Genomic DNA, 19,599 nt, shown 5'->3' on the forward strand with positions numbered 1-19,599 from the left:
ATATTATTCTGAGAAGGGGCCCACAGGCTTCACCAGATTGCCCAAGGGGTTTAGGACACACACAAAAAATTAAGAACTCATGAGCTAAGATGTATTCAGCAATTCAAATAGTTTTCATCCCCTCAGAAGAAATAGAACAAAAGGAAAATCTCCCAAACACCTAAAATATTGATTTTTTTTCCTTTGTTTCCTTCTTCTTCCCCTCTCTCTCCCATGGCCAACCTGATTACCCAACCCAACTTAAGTTGGCATCTTGTCTTTGGTCCCCTTATAAGAAGCAAAGGGCCTCCAGTCTCACCTGCAGCTATTCTCACCATCAGTGTGCAATGAGGTCTCAGCTCTCCGGAGGCCGAGGCGGGTAAATGAATGGTACATGGTTAGGGCCACGTCACTGATGCTGTGGATCCCATCAGGTTCATCGTAGACATTCTCCCAGTAGGACCGAAGACCTGGGGTGCCCGAGGGATAGTTCCCGTAAAGGTAATAGTCCAGCTGGCCAATTATTTCTTGATTCACCACAGCCTCAAATTTACGTGCAAAGAACGTCGGTCGAGCAGTTTGCTGTACTCACAGGATGGAAAGAAACTGAGTTAATTATTGTCAGAACCAGAGGATGTTAAAGCTGGAAGTGGTGCCAGGGATGGAAACCAACACTTTTATTTTAATGATCAGGAAACTGAGGGAGAGAAAAGTTAAGTGACTTATTCAAAGCCAAATAGCTAATTAGTAGCTTATTACCATTCTGTTCACCACCCTTTGGATCCATGTAAGTCAGTAAGGCCTGCTAGGTGGTGAAGTGGATAGAGTACAGGGTGGAGTCTTCCTGACTTTAAATCTGGCCTTGGACACTTACTGGCTGTGTGACCCTGAGCAAGTCACTTAACCTTATGTGCATCAGTTTCTCCCATCTGTAAAATGAGCTGGAGAAGGAAATGCCAAACTATTCCAGTATCTTTGCCAAGAAATCTCAGATAGGGTCATGAAGAGTTGGACACGACTAAAATGACTGAACAAATGAACAACACCACTCAGAACTGTACTTGTGTATTCCTCATGTGATCTAATCAAAGGAGAATATAACAGGCATATTATTACTTTCTATTTGGACACTCTTCTGCTATTAATAAAGCCCAATATTGCATTAGCGCTTTTTGAGCTGAGTCCACTAAAACTTCCTTTTCCTAAGAACTAATTATTAGCCTTTTCTCCATTCTCACCCTTCTTGCCCTATTGACAGTGTTTGATACTGTTGACCACACTGACCTTCTGAATATTTCTGGGTTTTCATGACCCTGCTCTGTCCTGATTCTCCCCCAAACCTATCTAACCTGTCCTTCTTAATCCCCTTTGTAGGATCACAACCCATGTCCTAACTTCTATGGGTGTTTATACCTCCAAACTCTATCCTGGGTCCTCTTTTTGGCTCTTTGCTTTCCCTAGTTGATCTTGCTAGCGGCTAAGGCATCGGCTATCATCTCTGTGCAGTGATTCTCTAACCTACATATTTAGCCCTTATCTTGTGCCTGAGCATAACACTTCCAGTTGCCTGCTAGATGTCAGACATCTAAAACTCAATATATCCAAAACAAAATTTACTGCTTTTCCCCTGTGCCCCCACCTTCTTTCTAATATCTATTTTGAGAGTACCACCATTCTTCCAGTCACTGAGGTTTGTGACTTAAGGGACATCCTTGACTCTTTACTCTCGCTCCTCATATCTAATGCCAATTCTGCATCTCTCACATCTGTATACATCACTCTACTCATAGTATATCACCTCTTGTCTGATAATGTAATTTTTTTTTTATTTTACTTTTAGGGCAATTAGGATTAAGTGACTTGCCCAGGGTCACACAGCTAGTTAAGTGTCAAGTGTCTGAGGCCGGATTTGAACTCAGGTCCTCCTGAATCCAGGTCCAGTGCTTTATCCACTGAGCCACCTAGCTGCCCTCTTGTCTGAACTATTGCCATAAACTTCTTCTTCTTCTTTTTTTTTTTTGCCATACACTTCTAATTGGTCTCCCTTTCCAGTCTCTCTCTTTTCCAATCTATCCTCCACCTTGCTATCCAATTGACATTCCTAAAGTGCATGTCTGACCATGTTACTTCCCTGCTCAAGAAATTCCATGGTTCATTTTGGCCTCTAGGAAATATAAAAGGCAGTTAGGTGGTGCAGCGGATAGGGTGCTGTGCCTGGAGTCAAGAAGACTCATCTTCTTGAGTTCAAATCGAACCTCAGACACTCCACTAGCTGTGTGACCCTGGACAAGCCTCTTAACCCTGTTTGCCTCAGTTTCCTCATCTGTAAATGAGCCAAAGAAGGAAATGGCAAACCACTCCAGTATCTTTGCCAAGGAAATTCTAAATGGGGTCATTGAAGAGTTGGATATGACTGAATGATATGATACTCGTGTGTGTGTGTGTGTGTGTGTGTGCGCGCGCACGCGCACAAAAGAGAGAGAGAGAGAGAGAGAGAAAGGAGAGAGGGAGGAAGAGAGGGGAAGGACAGGGAGAAGGAGAGAGAAAACACAAAAATAGGTAGGCAGACTGGCCATGGAGAAGTGCCCTCTTGTCAGAAATGAGAACAAAGAAAGAGAAGATGTGACGATGCCAGTGGAGGAGGGAGACTTGAATGTGGAGTGAGGGAGATCAGGGACCTGTCCTTAGTAGAGTGGTAGGTGAGTGCTTCTGCTGAAATTAAAAAAAAAAATGGAAGGAGAGGGGATGATTTCAGGGAGCTTCAAGAGAGAAGGTTTGGAAGAGATACTTCGGGGAGTACTATGGAGAGTCAATCAGGAAAGAATAAAAGGATTATTATGTAGCATTGAAGTCCCAGTTTAGATGATATAATGTGAATTCTTAATCCAATTGGCATGGTTGCATGACTTTCTTCAGAAGTGTTCAGCAGCAGAGGAGTCGAAAGGAATGAACCAGATGGTGCGAGTGACGAAGAATCGGCATTGCATGAATTGGGATAGGACAAGATTGTGAAGGGTTCAAGAGGGAAGGGCAGTGTGCCTCCCATAGCTCTGTCCTGGGCCTTCGTCTCCTTCTATGCTATCTCACTTGGTGGGTTCAGCTAGGATCTTTATGCATGTAATTAGGCAGCTTTGGTGGCTCAGTGGATAAGGGTGCAGGGCCACAAGTAAGGAAGACCTGAGTTCAAATCCCTCTTCAGACACTTACTAGCTGTGTGCCCCTTGGTAAGTCGCTTAACCTATGTCTGATTTAGTTTCCTAATCTGTAAAAAGGGGGATTCATAATGGCACCTACTCCCCAGGGTTGTTGTGAGGCTCAAAATGATATAATAATAATAAAATGCTTAGCAGAGTACCCAGCACAGAGTAGGTACTATATAAATGTTAGCAATTCTTCTTTTTTCCAGATCTATTCCTAACCTTTTTCGTAAGCTCCAGCCCTGCAGTCTCAACTGCTTTCTGGACATCATAAATTGGATATAAACTGCACATCTCAAACTCAATATGTCCATGACAAAATTCTTTATCTTTCTCTGCAAACCCTCCTCTCTTTCTAGCTTTCCTATTACTATCTGGGGAACCACTATTTTCCCAGGCATACAACCCTCAGTATACAACCCTCCATTGCTCACTTACACCCCCCCCCACCTCCCATCTCTCATCTGTGGCCAACTCATATCTTCTACCTCCATAACATTTCCAGTGTGTTTTCTTCTTTCCACTCACCACCTTATCACCTGACAATTACAATATCCTTCTCATCGTCCTCCCTGTCTCAAGTCTCTCTCCATTCCAATCCATTTTCCTCTTAGCTGTCAGAGATTTTTCTGATGCTATCACACTCTCCCCCAACCCCAAGTTGTCTGTATTCTCTTCTTCAATATCGTATAAAGACTTATTTATGTATATGCTCTATCTAAAAATGGGGTCTTGTGTTGATCTTATCTTTCCCAGTGTGAGATTAAAATTGGATATTAGATCATAAATCTCCCCTACTTAACCTTTCCCTTAATTTATCTCCCAGACTAGTAAATGGAAGAAGCTTCTGGTTTTCTAGATAGAGCCTTTATTGTATGGTAGTCTTTGGCATCAGGAAGTGACACGGGGTAGTGGGAGGAGGAAGGAAGAGACTGGCACTCAGTCTCGGGCTCTTTCCTTGGGACTCTGGTGGAGAGCGGAGCGAGAAATGTGCTCTCCCTTTAATAGATAGGAATCTAGGCCTTTCTCTTTACCAAATTCTTATTCTCCTTAATAAATGCTTAAAAGTCTAACTCCTGCTAAAGCTTATAATTTATTGGCGACCACTCATTAGATATTTTAGACAGTTTAGCTAGAATTTTAGCCCTTAACACCAGAATATACCACAGTGTTTTATGTGTACAAAATACATGTAGCAGGCACATAATACGTGTTTGTCAAATTGAATCGAAGCTTCGAGTTATTGTCAAATGTAAGTATAACATTTAAGTGACTGATAAAAGTGTTTGACAGTACAGGGCCAAGTAGAGAGACCTGGGCTATTTTATTATCTATGTCTATATTTATCTATCTCTATCTCTATATTTATATCTATATATCCCTCTAGGTTGACAAGGTTCTACTATTTGTCACTTTTTGAGGCTTTGTATTATGGCTGTTGTTAACTAATGGCATTAGTTTCTGGGGATGCCCTTTTTTTGGTAAGCCTTTTAAAATATCATCTGCCTGAGAAACTATACCTATGCTCCTGCCGGGAGACAGGGGGCAGAACAAAATGACCTTTCAAGGTCCTTCTCCTTATAGGATTCTCTGGTCATGTCCAGATTCTCTAAAAGGGCATTTTTCTATATTTATCAACCTCTTCTACTGTTTTCTTTGAACACTAACTTTCAAGCTCTTTACAGCCAATGGATTCTTGATTTTCTGACATTTGGGAATATGCTTGATCCTTAGGACACATGCAGGTTATTTACTGTGAAAGGAAATGAGGTGTATGTACATGACTGTTAGTTCAATTCAACAAGCATTTGTTAAATCCCAATCTGCCAGGCATTGTGCGGGGTTCAGAAGCAGAAAAAAAAGATAAACAGAAAACTGTCCCTATGTAAAGTTGCTATTGGAAAAATCACTACAAAGTAATTCATGGAAGGGAGGGCACTAACAACTAGAGAGATTAAGGATGGAGTTTCAGGAGGAAGGGCTCTTCAGGGGAGCCTTGAAGGAAGTTAGGAGTTCTCAGGGGCAGAAGTGAGGAGAGAGGCATGGGAGAGAGCCTGGGAAAAGGCAAAGAGCTGTGGGACATAGAATCTCATGTGTGGGGAAGCACAGATAGGCCAGGCTGGGAGAAGTATCAAGTATGTGAAGGACAGTAATGCATGATCATCAATCAATCAATCAATCAATCAATGTGCCACGCACCATGATGAGCACTGGGGATACAAAAAGAGGTAAATGACAGTCCCTGTGCTCAAGGAACTTATTATAATGGAATGGTGAAGACAACAATGCAAACAAATATATACAAAGCAAGCTATATACAGGCTAAATAGGAAATAACAGAGGGAAGAGGATGTGAGAGATGCTGTAGAGGAAAAACTGAGAAGGTTTACTGATTAGATATGAGGGGTGAGAGAGAATAAAGAGTTGAGAATGACTCTGAGGTTGTGACTTGGATGACTAGAAGGATGATGGTAATCTCAGGAGGGAAAGCAGGAATTGAGGAAGATCTGAGGAAAAAGTATGAGCTCTGTTCTGGATGTGTTGAATTTGAGAAGCTTAGGGTACATCCATTTGGAGATGATCAGCACCAGTGGGTGATGCAGAAATGAAGTTCAGGAGAGAGCCTAAGGCTGGATATATGGCTATTGGAGCCATTTGCATAGAGATGATGATGGAACCAATGGGAAAAGATGAGATCATGCAGAGAGAATGTAGGGCAATGGTTTCCTGTGGTTTTTGTTCTGTTAATTCCTTTCAACGAAAAACAATGCTTTGGAAACCTCTAGGTTCTCTTCCTAATATCTAGCTAGCATATTACTAAAATATTTTTGCATAATATTCTGTGATTACTTATTACTGGTATCATAAAATATTTTTTTTTTTGCACCAAGCCTTTGGACCATCATCTTGAACCCCCAAGGGGTTTGTGAATCACTAAATGGGAACTAGTGGTGTAGAGATAGCAGCTAGGTGCCACAGTGAAAAGAGCACAGAAGAATCTTTCTGAGTTCAAATCTGACCTCAGATACTTCCTAGCTGTGTGACTCTGGGCAAGTCACTTAACCCTGCTTGGCTCAGTTTCCTCATCTGTAAAATGAGCTGGAGAAGGAACCGCAAACCACTCCAGTACCTCTGCCAAGAAAATTCCAAATGGGGTCACAAAGAGTTGGACACAATTGAACAACAGCAACAAAGTAGAGAGAGCAAAGAAGAGGGGCTAGGTACAGAGTCCTACTTTTCCCCTCCTGTGTAGGGGATTGAAAGATAATTCTAGATACCAGATTAGATAAATAGGAAGGGAAATTGAGTCATGAAAACTCAGGGAGGAACAATTTTCTAGGAAAAGGGGGATAGTCAATAGTGACAACCATCAAAGAGTAACACTTTTGTGAAGTTAGAATTCTAGGAAAATAATATTAATTCAGGCCAATCAGGGGAAGGCAATTTTGAGCTGATAAAAAGTCTGAATTATGTAACAGTTATGCAATCAAGTGGTGCCAATCTGAGGCACTGACAGTCCTGCTTTAATGAACTGATACTGCTTGTTTGTAATTAGCACATCAATTGCTTTCATTTAAATAGGTTCTGCTAGGTGTCTAAAACCAATTTATTATTTTCTTGAGCAGGTCAAACATTCACTGTGCAATTTTGTTCATGTTATATAAATTTGCTTAACAGATTACACCCTCAAGGACAGTGAAAGGATATATTTTAGCCCAGTTCCTGTCTGAATTAGTACAAATTCCGAATTAGTGGGGCCTGAACTAATTAGATTTCATGGTACCATGAAATTTGCCCTGAGAAATCAGCCCTTCAGAGACAGGTGGAAAGTCAATGGAGGCTGATGTGTGTAAAACTTGAGGGAGCAGAAAGGGAAGGGCTGAGTACCTGTCTTGTTTGGTTCACACATTTTAGTCTTTCCTTTCCTAATCAAGGGAGAAAGAAAAGGAAGAAAATGCCAGGAAACCTATCGTGTGTAAATAGGCTCGACACCAAGAAAGCAAGGAACCAGAAATGTCGTACTGAGCTTTATGAGAACTCTTTCCAAACCTTCAAAGAGAACAGCAATTCTCTGCATAAAGAGAAAAATGAAAATAGCAAAATGCTGGACAATACAGTCCAGCTACCTGGCAGCCAATTTAGTCAAGTGAATATCTGGAATAATAAACTGCACCCTCCGAGTCTCTGAATACATCTTCTGCAGGGAGTCGGGGAAAAGAAAAATGGGGAGGCTCTTTGGATTGCTCGGTATTCTTAGTATCTGGGCTGTACATTAACGACATCATCTGTATGGGCGAGGGGTCATATTTTAGTCCCTACTGGGGATGAGGTAGGGGGCTAGGTAGTACCAGAATGGGATTGGGGGAACTGTGTTGGAGCAGGAGTTGGAGGAGCCAGGCTCAGGATTCACCTCTGTCATCAATGTGACCACGGCCAAGTTACTTAATGTCTCTGGGGTTCAAATTTTTCATCCGCAAAATTAGGGGGATTAGACTAAAGTTTCCTCTTAGGTCCCTTCTCTGAATCTGTGATCCTTTCACCCCACTGGTTTGCAATCCCTGTATCAGCCTTTGCCTCAATATCTTCCCACTGGCTTCAGATGACAAATAAGCCCTATTTCCCCCCAACTTTTTTCTCTCCATTTGTCTAGATTGAATGGTTTTCAGAGTTAAAAACTCTGATGATGATTATTCCAGGAGAAGGTTGATTGGGCCCATTACCATTAGGCTGAATTGTCATCAACCATTCTGATAAGGATGACATGAACTCTTGGGATTGGGATAGCTTCCCCAATATCAAAGAGGGAAACCAAAGGGAAACCTAGTGGAACAAAGGGCATTTTTCAGTCCTTTCTCTCCTAGAGGGCACTGGTTGACCACAGAAAGCAAAGGAACAGGTGGGTAGAGAAATAATATTGCAGTCTGGTGTGAAGCCAGAGGGCTCACAACAGCTCAGAAGTCATCTGACTAATCAAAGCGCTTTCAAGCTAAGACGATTTCCCAAAAGCAGGAGAGGATTTGGGCTTATGAGACATGGGAGGGGGTAGTAGAAAGAAAGAAAAAAAAAAGCATATGGTGAGGCTTGGGTTATGTTCTGTGGCTCAATGAAATCCTCTCAGTGACCCAGATCATGCTGGGTCCAGCTAGAGAAAACACAGTCCTCACATGGGAAATGAGGCTTCCTCTACCTGGATTTTCAGGGAGGGTTCCTTGTGAAGGAGGGAGGAAAAGTCTAAATCAATTTTAGGGGATTAAAATGGGGACAAACAAAGTGAAATCCCTACCTGTTATTCAAGGAAGACGGGCAGAATGTAATCAAGTTAAACCAGAGTGAGGGCTTAGGCAAAACATCCGTTGCAAGGTAATCTGTCTAGGACCAGAATTTAACATTTGCAGGGGCTTTTTGGAAGGCAGTGTGCAGATTCCACGTGTCTACTCTGTTGACCTGAAAGTAATTTCTTTAATCTTTCTTGGAGCGAGTGAAATATAACCTGGGGAATTTCAATCCTGCTCAAGTAATGAGTTGAAAATTTCCCCAATGCAAACTCATACTTTTCGGGTTCTGTTTGTGTCTACAGGCAGCGAATGGCAAGGATGAGAGCCAGAAGGAGGGAAGGAAGGAGCCTCTACAGTCGGCTTAATCCCAAGGCACCATGCATGGGGTATGAAATGTCTGAAAGAGGTGGCTGCAGGAAAATAAGAATTAGGAGGGGAAAGGTTTGTGGTTTCAGCTATAAAATCTATTAAGACTGAGACTAGGGGGCAGCTAGATGGCACAGTGGTTAAAGCACTGGCCCTGGATTCAGGAGCACCTGAGTTCAAATCCGGCTTCAGACACTTGACACTTACTAGGTGTGTGACCCTGGGCAAGTTATTGCCCCACCAAAAAAAAAAAAAAGAAGACTGAGACTAGGGAGAAAGGGAGATAGAGGGAAAGGGAGAGAGGGAGACAAGATGGGGGAGAGACAAAAAGAGGATGGAGAGAGGAAAAGCTTGAGAGAGTGGAGAAGAGAGCGATAGAGACAGGGAGATGAAAAAGCGGGGGGGGGGGAGAGAGAAAAAGAGATGGAGACAAAAAGGGAAAGTAAGGAACGCAAGCAAAGGAGACTTGGGCCTTGGAATGCTTTCCAACTATCAGTCTGTCCATCTCTTTCCCCTACACCTCGCATGAGTCATGAGCTCTGAGGACAGGGATGATCTTATCTCATGCCCATATTCCAAAGGGATATGGGTGGGAGGATACATGTTTTGATTCCCCCAACAATACATACTAAATGGCTAATGGAGTTTGCAGCAGTGTCTACACTATATCATGAAGGACGAGCTAGGAAATGGAAAATCTGGCCAAGCAGGTAGCAGTTGAGTATCTGATAAATGCTTTTTTACATTCAAAATCCAATGCGGGGCAGCTAGGTGGCGCAGTGGATAGAGCACCGGCCCTGGAGTCAGGAGTACCTGAGTTCAAATCCGGCCTCAGACACTTAACACTTACTAGCTGTGTGACCCTGGGCAAGTCACTTAACCCCAATTGCCTCACCAAAAAAAAAAAAAAATCCAATGCGATTTGAAAACCCAAATATTCCTCCCTGACTATGATTTTCCAATATGTGCTAAAGTTCCCTGAGGTCAGGTACTGTCTCACTTTTATATTTGTATCCCAGTACTTGGCACATAGAAAGGTGTTTACTTTTTCCCCCATTCATTTATTTATGAGTTATATGATACTGAAGAACTATGCAGACTGGTATTTTTTTTTCTTCCACTGAATTAACTGGTTATTTTGGCATTCTGCAGAGCTGTTCTAAACCAAAACAGTCTGGCTTGACCTTATTTGAGGATATTTTTAAGACCTACTGGGGACACCATTAACGCTCAAGGATGGTGATGGCTTTCTTATTTTAGATTTCTATCACTCAGGGCCTTGGGCCATTGTACTTCTTCATTTATGAAATCATCTGAATACCACAAGATGTACCATACTCAGTATGCCCATTGAAGCAATCTGAAGTGTGGGACAAGGAGACCTAACAGTTAAGACATGAGTAGGTGTCACAGAATGAGCTTGAGACAATATCAGGCTACTGTGGTCTGGGATGTTAGGACACTCTCTGTCTTCCTGGCTGACTTAACATGAATGAATGAATGAATGAACGAACAGTGTTTTCAGTCATTCCTATGTGCCTAGCAATGGAGATACAAATACAAAAATGAGAAAATCCCTTTCTTCAAGAAGCTTACATTCTAACAGGGACATTCATATAGGGACATTTGTATAGAGATTGTGAATGAGTATTATCCATTAAATCCTTAATATGTGTTAAGCATTGGTGATGCTCACTGCTGCTAAATCCAATATGTGACCGTAAGTAATGAGTGACTATATAAGCTACACACACAAAACTGGTCTTATTGGTTCACAGTCAGTCTCAGATACATGAGTTGCCCTATATTTAACAAAGAGTGTGTGTCTGTGCACATGCATTTGTGCCTTCACAGGGGTAAAGTTCATAGAAGAAGATAGAAAAGCAAAGCTTTTTCCTATTTTTCTATCCCCCCTACCCATGTTTTCCAGGTGTTATGTCCTATCGAGCCAGCTGTTGATGTGCACAGCTAGCTTCTTGTACAATTGAGCTTCAGGTGCTTGTCCATTTCCTAAAACTAGAGCATCTATTCGTAAAAGATGAACCAATATAACACACATGCCTCTCGCCATGGCCAAGAGAATGAGTTCTTCCTCCCTGCCTCAGCCCCCATACCCACACGCAGACCCTGAAGGGCTGAGCCATCTGGCCATTGGCTCACCTGGAAGCGATGGAAGTCTGCGGGCTTGAAGTCATTGGGGGAACAGCCGCACCAGTCCACGATGTGCTTGTACTGGCATTTGCAACCCAGCTTCCGGTTCCAATTGGTAATGCGCAGGTTATTGTCCACCATGGTATCACAGTGCGGGCTGTTTTCCAGGACAGTGTGGAAGAATGACTGTGAGGAGACATACAAAGCATCTTGAGACTTAACCAATGCTTCCTCAACAATGGGGTGGGGGGGGGCAGCTGTAAGGATGATTTCAAGTGACTTGCCTAAGGTCACACAGCTAGTAAGTGTCAAGGCCATATTTGAATTCAGGTCCTCCTGAATCCAGGGCCGGTGCTCTATCCACTGCGTCACCTAGCTGCCCCAAGGATGATTTATTAACCCATCTGACCACTCTCTTTTGGAGAGGAGGCCTCTTGTGTGTCTCTAGCTAAAGGATGGCTCTGCTATGGAGGGACCCTCAGAAGGCAATACAGCATAGGCAGAAGGCAGCTTCAGAGCCCATTTGGCTCTCTCATACGTACCCCCTGCCTTTTAAGGCCTTCAGCCGGAATGTCTTGCATATTCAAGTCTTAACTGCTCAGCAATACTTGTGTAAGCAAGCGGTACTAGTCCTTCAATGCTTCCCTATCTATATATCATCTATATCTATATCCATATCTATATCTATATGTGTATATCTATACACACACATATATTTATGTGTATTTATAAAATATATTATATATATGCATGTGTGTATGTACATATATACATACATGCATACACATAAACACATAAATATGAACTCAACTGAAGTAGAGTTTCATATAATTTAGAATATTCTCAGTCCCCATGAACCACTTGCTCTTGCGCTTAGAGATAGAGAGAGGCAATGTATCATGGTGGATAGAGCTGGAATAATCAGGTCTGAGTCAGGAAGGTCTATGTTTGATTCACACTTCAAACACTTAGGAGATAGGTGACCTTAGACAAGTCACAACCTCCCTGAACCTCAGTTTGCTCATCTATAAAACGGGGATCATCATAACTGTGGCACTTCGATTATGTGAATTAAAAGAAAAAAGAAATAAAGTTCTCTGCAAACTCTAAGGTGCTATACCTTCTGCCGGAACAAGGTCATGAGGTGCTATTACCTTAAACATCAGTCATTTTTATCAGTATAATGAATGCAACAAAGACTTCCTCTTCTCCCTTCTCCCAGTTAGCTTGTGTTTTACACTGGCAAAGCAAAGGAGAACCCCGAGGCAATTGTCGGGATAAATTTAGCCAGAGACTAAATCCATTTTTGAGCCCCGAATCATCCTTATGCAATGGCTGTGCTGCTTTCTTTATATCTGGGCAGATGAGAATAAGGAGAAAAGGATTAGTCTGAAGATGCCCTACTAGGATCTGCTTTAACGGTCCATTTCTGTGCCAATCATGACCAGTGGAAGGCACAGGAGATGAGGGCTTGGTGATGGGGAGATGAAGTTGAAATGCACACGGGGGAATCTGGAGGCCAGTTCAGAAGGAAGAGCAAGGCTCAAAATTCAGCTTTGCCAAATACCTCTTTAGAGGAGGGGCTAACCTTTATTTTTTAAAAATAACTTGAAAATGGTCTATAAATAAGCAGCAGTGCACGATCAGGTCTGACTCTCCCTGCCATCTCTTGACCCTCCTTTAATGTTAAATGACAGGCTGGTGAATTTGGATTTTATGCTCAGATTGTCTATAAACCCATAGAGCCACAAACTCTTATTGAAGCGATGGGGGAAAAAACTACCCAATTATCCTCTGCCTTGTCTCCTCTCATAATGATACAGAAATTCCCTGCAAGATAATGGATGAAAAGGTTATCAGAGTTGAGAGAAAAGGTGATTTTAGCTGAAATAGGATTAAAAGCTGATTACTTAACATGTGTGCTGAATAATAATAATAATAATAATTTTTTTAAAAAACCAGACTCATTATGACAAGCACCTTAAATCCCCTGAATAACAAAAGGCCAGTTGTCCCCAGACCAAACTCATCACTCTCCCACAAAACTCAGGGCTGGTGGCCAAGGACTTTGAAATCATTAAAAGATACTCATCAAGTTAAACACAGAACAGGAAGGCAGCTGGGGCAGGGGAATAGATTAGGGAGAATGGGGTGGAGTAAGGGAAGACGGCCGACTGGCAGGCTGCCATCTGGCTCCACAGAAGTAGAACCTGCTCTAGAGTTGGAGGGGAGAGAATCTGGAGATCTGTGGGGCCATTTGACAATCTCTTAGCCTGACTCTGAAAGAAGAAGCAACCAAAGTTTTCATATAGCTAATATATATATTTTTAAATAGCTGCCATTTACAGAGTGCTTAAAGGTTTATAAATCACAGTACATATTATTTCATTTGAGACTCATAACAATTTATCCTATAAAGTAAGGACTACAGTTATTATCATCCCCATTTTACAGATGAGGAAACTGACACATAGCTAAAGTGTTAGAAGCGATATTTGAGTCCATGCCTTCTTGACTTTAAGTCTAGACTCTATCCATTAGACTACATTGCCTCCCAGATTGAGGCTATATCTTCATTGTGTTTTTAGGTGGAGCAATGGATAGAGTGCTGAGCTTGGACTCAGGAAGACATGAGTTAAAATTCAGCTTCAGACACTTACTGGCTATATTACTCTGAGTGAGTTAATTAATGTTTGTCTGTCTCAGTTTCCTCAGTTGTAAAAGTGGGGATCGTAACAGCACCTCCTCTTAGGGTTGTTGTGAGGGTCAAATGAGATATATCTGTAAAGCATTTTGCACAGTACCTAGCACATAGTAGGCACTAAATAAATACTTTTTTCTTCCTTTGCTACCCACATGGCACCCTGACATGGAATCAGGTACTTCTAGGCTTGTCTTTAATTCAAGGTGGCCTCAGTGACTGCTACTCTGGTGACAGCAGCCTATAGTAAATGTTTTAAAAGCTCATGGAATTTTTTACTTTTCATCAGGATTTTTGATATTTTTGATATTAGTCCAGTTTCACACATCAAAAAATTCTTCTCTTTTCCTAAACCTTCAATGAAAGGAACCATGTATCTACCTCGGCAGGAAGCAAGGTGTAAGAGTAGAACCGCTTCATCTTGGTCACCAGGTCATCGTTGGAGAAGGTCACATATTCCACAAACTTCCGGTTCAGCAGAAACCAATCAGAGCCTCCATCCACTGTGATGCCTTCAGGGATCTTCCGGTCACCCAAGCGCCACATGTGAGTGTCACACTCTAAGAAGAGGCGGTCCAGTCCTTGTTTCCTAATAAACCTGGGAGAAACAAATAAAACAGTCACAGCCATGCCAAATGAAAGGGGACCGTGCTTGGAGCCTGAAATAAAATCCGCCCCCGCCCCCCCCCCCGCCCAAATCAATAAATCACTAATAAATGGTAGCTGCTAAATGAATGAATCAATTAGCAAAGTCTCTAGGAAATGTGAAAAAAAAGAGATAATTTCTGTCTGGATCATCATAGAAAGATTTAGGGAAGAGATAGTAAATAGTAAAGGGGCTGTCACTAACTTATACCCCAGATGTTGTAGCACATGTAGTATTTTCAAAAATCTCTTCTTAAACTAGACCGAAATATAACCCTGCTCATGAAGCAGTCATTCTCTTTCTCTAATACTGCTATCAATCCTTGCTTTGACTTCCGGGGTACTCCAAAACTTGCCCTCATTCACAGATGCAAACCCTTTTGTAAGGAAGGTGGGGACAGAGGTTGGTATTGATGTTGTTTTAAAGAATTCTACCAACAATTAGGGGAAGAAGATAAGATAAAACCAAATTACAGAGTTCAGAATTGCTGAGCCGCAGAACTCAGAAATCATATTTTAAGATGACCTTGATCTAAGTATAAATAACCTTTAGAATCTCCTGGGGGTTCATTCATCCCTGTGTACATCTACCTAGCATCTACCTACCTACCTTGCTATGTGGCCACCCACTAGGATTCCTCTAGATGTACCAGTCTGTGCATGACCAGCTAGTGCTGAAATCCATTTCCTTTTCTCTTTGGCTTCAAGATGAGCTTCCTCATTAAATTTCAGAATCAGGAGGATTCAGGGGTCATTCCTTAACCCTTAGCTCATTTGTGGGTCTGAGCAATCATGACATTGGCTAAGCCCAATTCCACATAGAGACCGAGACGCTTAGAATGGAATGGGATCTCCAAGGTGATTGGGTCATCAGCATGGAAGGATGGATGAAACCTCAGAAATAAATTTGTTTATATTTATCCCAGACCAGCTGCAAGCTCTGCCCAGCTCCTTGTGCTTACACGGAAGTCAGAGTTCATATCTCATTTGCTTTTTTAATTAGCAGCAGTAAGGGAAGGGTCATCTTCTCACCTAGCTAGAAATAGCAGAGGGGACATACCAAACAGGGGAAATCATAAAGAAAAAAGCAGTGGAAGAAAAATTGAGATGTCTTTGAGGGACTACAAAGGCCCTCATGGAGACAGAAAGACATCTTGTTAGTGCAAATGCCATTTCAAATTATAAAGAAACCCCACCTTCAGGGAATGATAACCTTTCAAATCAGTTAGTCAACAAACTGACTTTGTTTAGTGCTTATTATGTGCCAGACACTGTGCTAAAATTGGAAGATACTCTCCCCTGCCCCCCTCCTAAAGTAAAAGACAGTGCCTGACCTCAAGGGGCTTACAGTCTAACGGAGGAAACAACATGTAAACTAATATATACAAACAAGCAGTTTGCTGAATAAATTGGGCCTAACAACAGAGGGAAGGCATTAGAATGAAAAGTTACAGTCATACTAAGGTACTACAGTTAATAGCTCAGGCAGATAGACAGAGGCCAGCTCATGGGCTGGTGGGGGTTCTGAGTCAAGCTGCAAAGTAACATCATAGCTCTTGCCTTCTGACTTCCACAACATTCCACATCAATGTTTGCTGTGAATTTCACATCAGTGTTTCCTAACATGACTCATAAAACGTCCATGGAAAAATTCCAACTAGGCCAGCCCAGAGATTCATTGGCATAAATGACATAGATCAATCAATCAATCAAATGACCAGCATTTTTGAGTCCCTCCCATGCTAGGCAATGGGTAAAGAAATACAAAAAATGAGTCACTTATCTCAAGGAGTATAAAAAAGCAAGGTGAAATACTGGATAGGGAGTTGGACTTGGAGTCAGGAAGACCTCAATTCAAATCCTGTTTCAAACGATCTGTGTGATCCTAGTCAAGTTGTGTAATCTCTCTTGGTCTCAGTCTTTTAAATGGGGAAAATAATAGCACCTTCCTTTCAGGGTTATTTGGGGATCAAATAAAATTATATATCTTAAGTGCTTTGTAAACCTATATATTAGCTACTATTACTATTCTTTTGGGTGGGCAGGGCAATGGGGGTTAAGTAACTTGCCCAGAGTCACACAGCCAGTAAGTCTCAAGTGTCTGAGGCCAGATTCGAACTCAGGTCCTCGTGAATCCAGGGCTGGAGCTTTATCCACTGAACCACCTAGCTTCCCCACTACTATTACTATTATTGTCATTACTGCCACAGATGAAGGTATTTGAGACAGGGCTGTACCAAAAAGAAGCTTTATTTGGCATATATAACTTGAATTTTTTAAAATGTCCTTTTTTCCAAGCTTTTAAAAATATTTTCAGTAAGGTGTTGTTGGTCCCTAGTTATCTGGATATCTTGCTGTAAGGTTAGACACATTCACTTACACTTTTATATCCACTCTTTCAATGGCCTTTGGCTATAAACCTGGGGTAGACAATTTCTTATGCTATGAATAGGGAAACTGGAGGCCAGAGATGGTAAGTGATTGACCAAGGATCACAAAGTGATTCAGAGCCAGAGCCAAAATCAGAACTCAGGTCTCAACTCCTTGGTCTTTGTTCTAGGTTTCTTATCTGGTAAATTTTCCCTTCTCTAAAAAGTCATCTCTGCTTGTTAGCAAAATAAGCCCTAACTAAAGGATGACTCAGTAAATGCTTTTCATTACATTTCCTTGTAATAAACACCATGGGATGTATTCTCCTTTTCATCCAGCACTTTAAGAAGCAGTCACTGAGTTTAGTAAGACAAAATTATAACTTTATTTTGACTGGGATCTGATTATGCAACAATGTCCAATGATATTTTCCCCATTCCTGACATTTTAAATTAAAAACAAAATATAATTTATTAACTCAAAATAGTACTTGTCTACAGAATAAATAGAAGAGAAGAAAGAAATGCAGGTAAGAAGGCTTGTGAAATTATTCTTTCCATGAATCAGCTTCTAATTTCATGTTCCATTATGAGGGATAATAGCAGTCTTGCAATTTTAATGTGCTGTCCCAGACCATAATATTCAAATACAATATTTATGCAGTAATCTAGAAAATGAAATATTCATGGGGTTGGAAGATTGGTTGCTGTATTTACTTCATTCAAAAATAATAAGCTGCAAATGCACATTTTGGTTAATTATGAGTAAATAGCCCCAACCAATTACCCATGTCTTACACAACTTCCCAGGGAGACAGAGGACAACTGTCAATGGCAGCTCCCATCTATGATGGGAGAGGGTAGTAAAGGCCTAGGGCCTGGGTTTGGGGTTATGGGGAAATAAATTAACACTTTGATGAAAATTTTTGGTGCCCACTTATCTAATGGTAGACCCTAAACTAGTCAGTTGGCTAACCAACCAACCAACCAACCAACCAACCAACCAACCAACCAACCAACCAACCAACCAACATGTTCAGGATTGTCTATATTCATTTGTTGAAAACAGCTGATTGTATTCCCAATTTTGGGGGGAGGGAGAAAGGGAGGGAGATGGTACTTAAAAAGTCATTATGATGTAATGGTAGAGCACTGACTGATTTAAGAACCAGAAAACCCAGGATATCTGGTACTGGCTGTACCATTTGCAAGCCATTTTGGTCAAACTACCTAATTATTTTAAAACTGTTTCCTCCACTCTAACATGGAGATAATAATCCATGCTATGGCTCCCTTACTGCTCAGGCCAGATCAGATCAGTTCAGCTTAATTCAGTTTAATACAATTCAGTTTTAAAAATCATTAAGCACCTACTTGAGCTTTAAGGCAACTTGCTAGGTGCTTCTATAGAAAGAGGAAAATTCATCTTAGGCCTCAAGGAGATTACCTTCTATTGGAAATTTCTAAGATCCCTTCCAGTTCTATCAGTCTCTGGAATGGAGACTATATGAAAATCCTTAAACATCCTAATTGTAGGTATGCTAATCATTCAATTTTGTAAAATCATGGTCAGAAAAGCAAAAGAGGGCAAGGAAAGGAACTTAAGATAGAACCAGTTTGATTTTAGAAACGCACTAGGGGGAAAACAGTTAAAAACATTTAAACATGGCAGAATTGTGGAGTAGAACAAAATGGTAGAGTTGAAGATTAACTGGCTTAACCCTATCATTTTAGGGATGAGTGAACTTGATGCCCCGAGTACTTGACAGATATATCTGATGCTTTATAGAAATAATTAGCTATTTCTCTTGAAAAAGAGAGAATTCTGAAAATTATTATTTGAAGTGGGATGGGGAGTGGGAGTTACGCAGCCTTAATCTGCTTTTGGCATCTCTCATTGAGCTACCTCATGGAGGGGCAGTTGAGTCAACAGGTGCATGTGTTGCTCTCCTTCTAAGGCAGAAGTTGGGCAGTTTGGTGGTTCAGTGGATAGAGTGGCCAGCCTGGGGTCAGGAAGACTCAACTTCCTGAATTCAAACCCGGCCTCAGTCACTAATTAGCTGTGTGACCCTGAGCAAGTCACTTAACCCTGTTTGCCTGTTTCCTCATCTGTAAAATAAGCTGGAGAAGGAAATGGCAAACCACTCCAATATCTCTGCCAAAAAACAACAACAAAAAAAAAACCAAGAAAAAACAAAAACAAAAAACCCAAAGGGAGTCATGAAGTTAGACACAACTAAAGAATATCTTTCTATAATCATCAATTCCTTCTGTCAAGGGCTTACACAGCCACTGGAATAGGCCACACTTGTCAATCATCAGTAGGTCTTAAGATCATAGATTTAGACTAGAAAGAAATATTAGAGATCATTTAGTCAACCTTTATGGTTTTTTTTTACAGATGAGGAAACTGAGGCTCAGAGAGTTTAAATGATTTGCCCATGGTCATCCAGGTCATAAGTGGCAGAGCCAGATTCTAACTCAAGAACCTTTTGACTCTTAGCCCGGCTGGTAATCTTTCCACTCTGTTCTAAAGTATTTGATTCCTAAGCCAGCCTTTAGTATGGGGGACTAGGCCAATGTGTGCATATATTTGGGGGCTGGGGTGGGGCTGGGATCCTTTGTTCAGACTGGTTTGACCACATGGTTAAATTCCAGTTTGTTTGTTTTTTTTGGTGGGGGTGAGGGAGACAATAAGAATAGCTTTGGTAACGAATATTATACCACTAAATATAAGCTACTTGAAGTCAGGATCTTTTTTTCTTTCCTTCTTTTTCTTTTCCCTCCCTCCCTCTCTCCCTCTCTCCCTCTCTCTTTCTTTCTCTCTTTCTTTTTTCTTTTTTCCTTCCTTCCTTCCCTATAGTGCCTGTCACAGAATTTCGCACTAAGTTTCCACTTAATAAAAGTTGTTTTAT

General features: G+C 41.4%; 1 protein-coding gene across 2 annotated transcripts in view; it reads right to left on the reverse strand.

Annotated features, from left to right (window-relative positions):
- The window catches only part of XYLT1 (xylosyltransferase 1), a 418,011-nt gene that overhangs the window by 37,497 nt on the left and 360,915 nt on the right, over positions 1–19,599 (reverse strand). For both annotated transcript variants that reach the window (XM_043973444.1, XM_043973452.1), the window contains 3 exons: positions 14,052–14,268; positions 10,979–11,155; positions 299–561 (listed from right to left, as the gene is read on the reverse strand). In XM_043973444.1, coding sequence (XP_043829379.1) covers positions 299–561; positions 10,979–11,155; positions 14,052–14,268 — 657 coding nt within the window. The remainder of the gene's footprint in view (positions 1–298; positions 562–10,978; positions 11,156–14,051; positions 14,269–19,599) is intronic.

This window comes from Dromiciops gliroides, chromosome 1 (genome assembly GCF_019393635.1).
Source record: "Dromiciops gliroides isolate mDroGli1 chromosome 1, mDroGli1.pri, whole genome shotgun sequence".
In the NCBI taxonomy this organism is placed as follows: domain Eukaryota; kingdom Metazoa; phylum Chordata; class Mammalia; order Microbiotheria; family Microbiotheriidae; genus Dromiciops; species Dromiciops gliroides.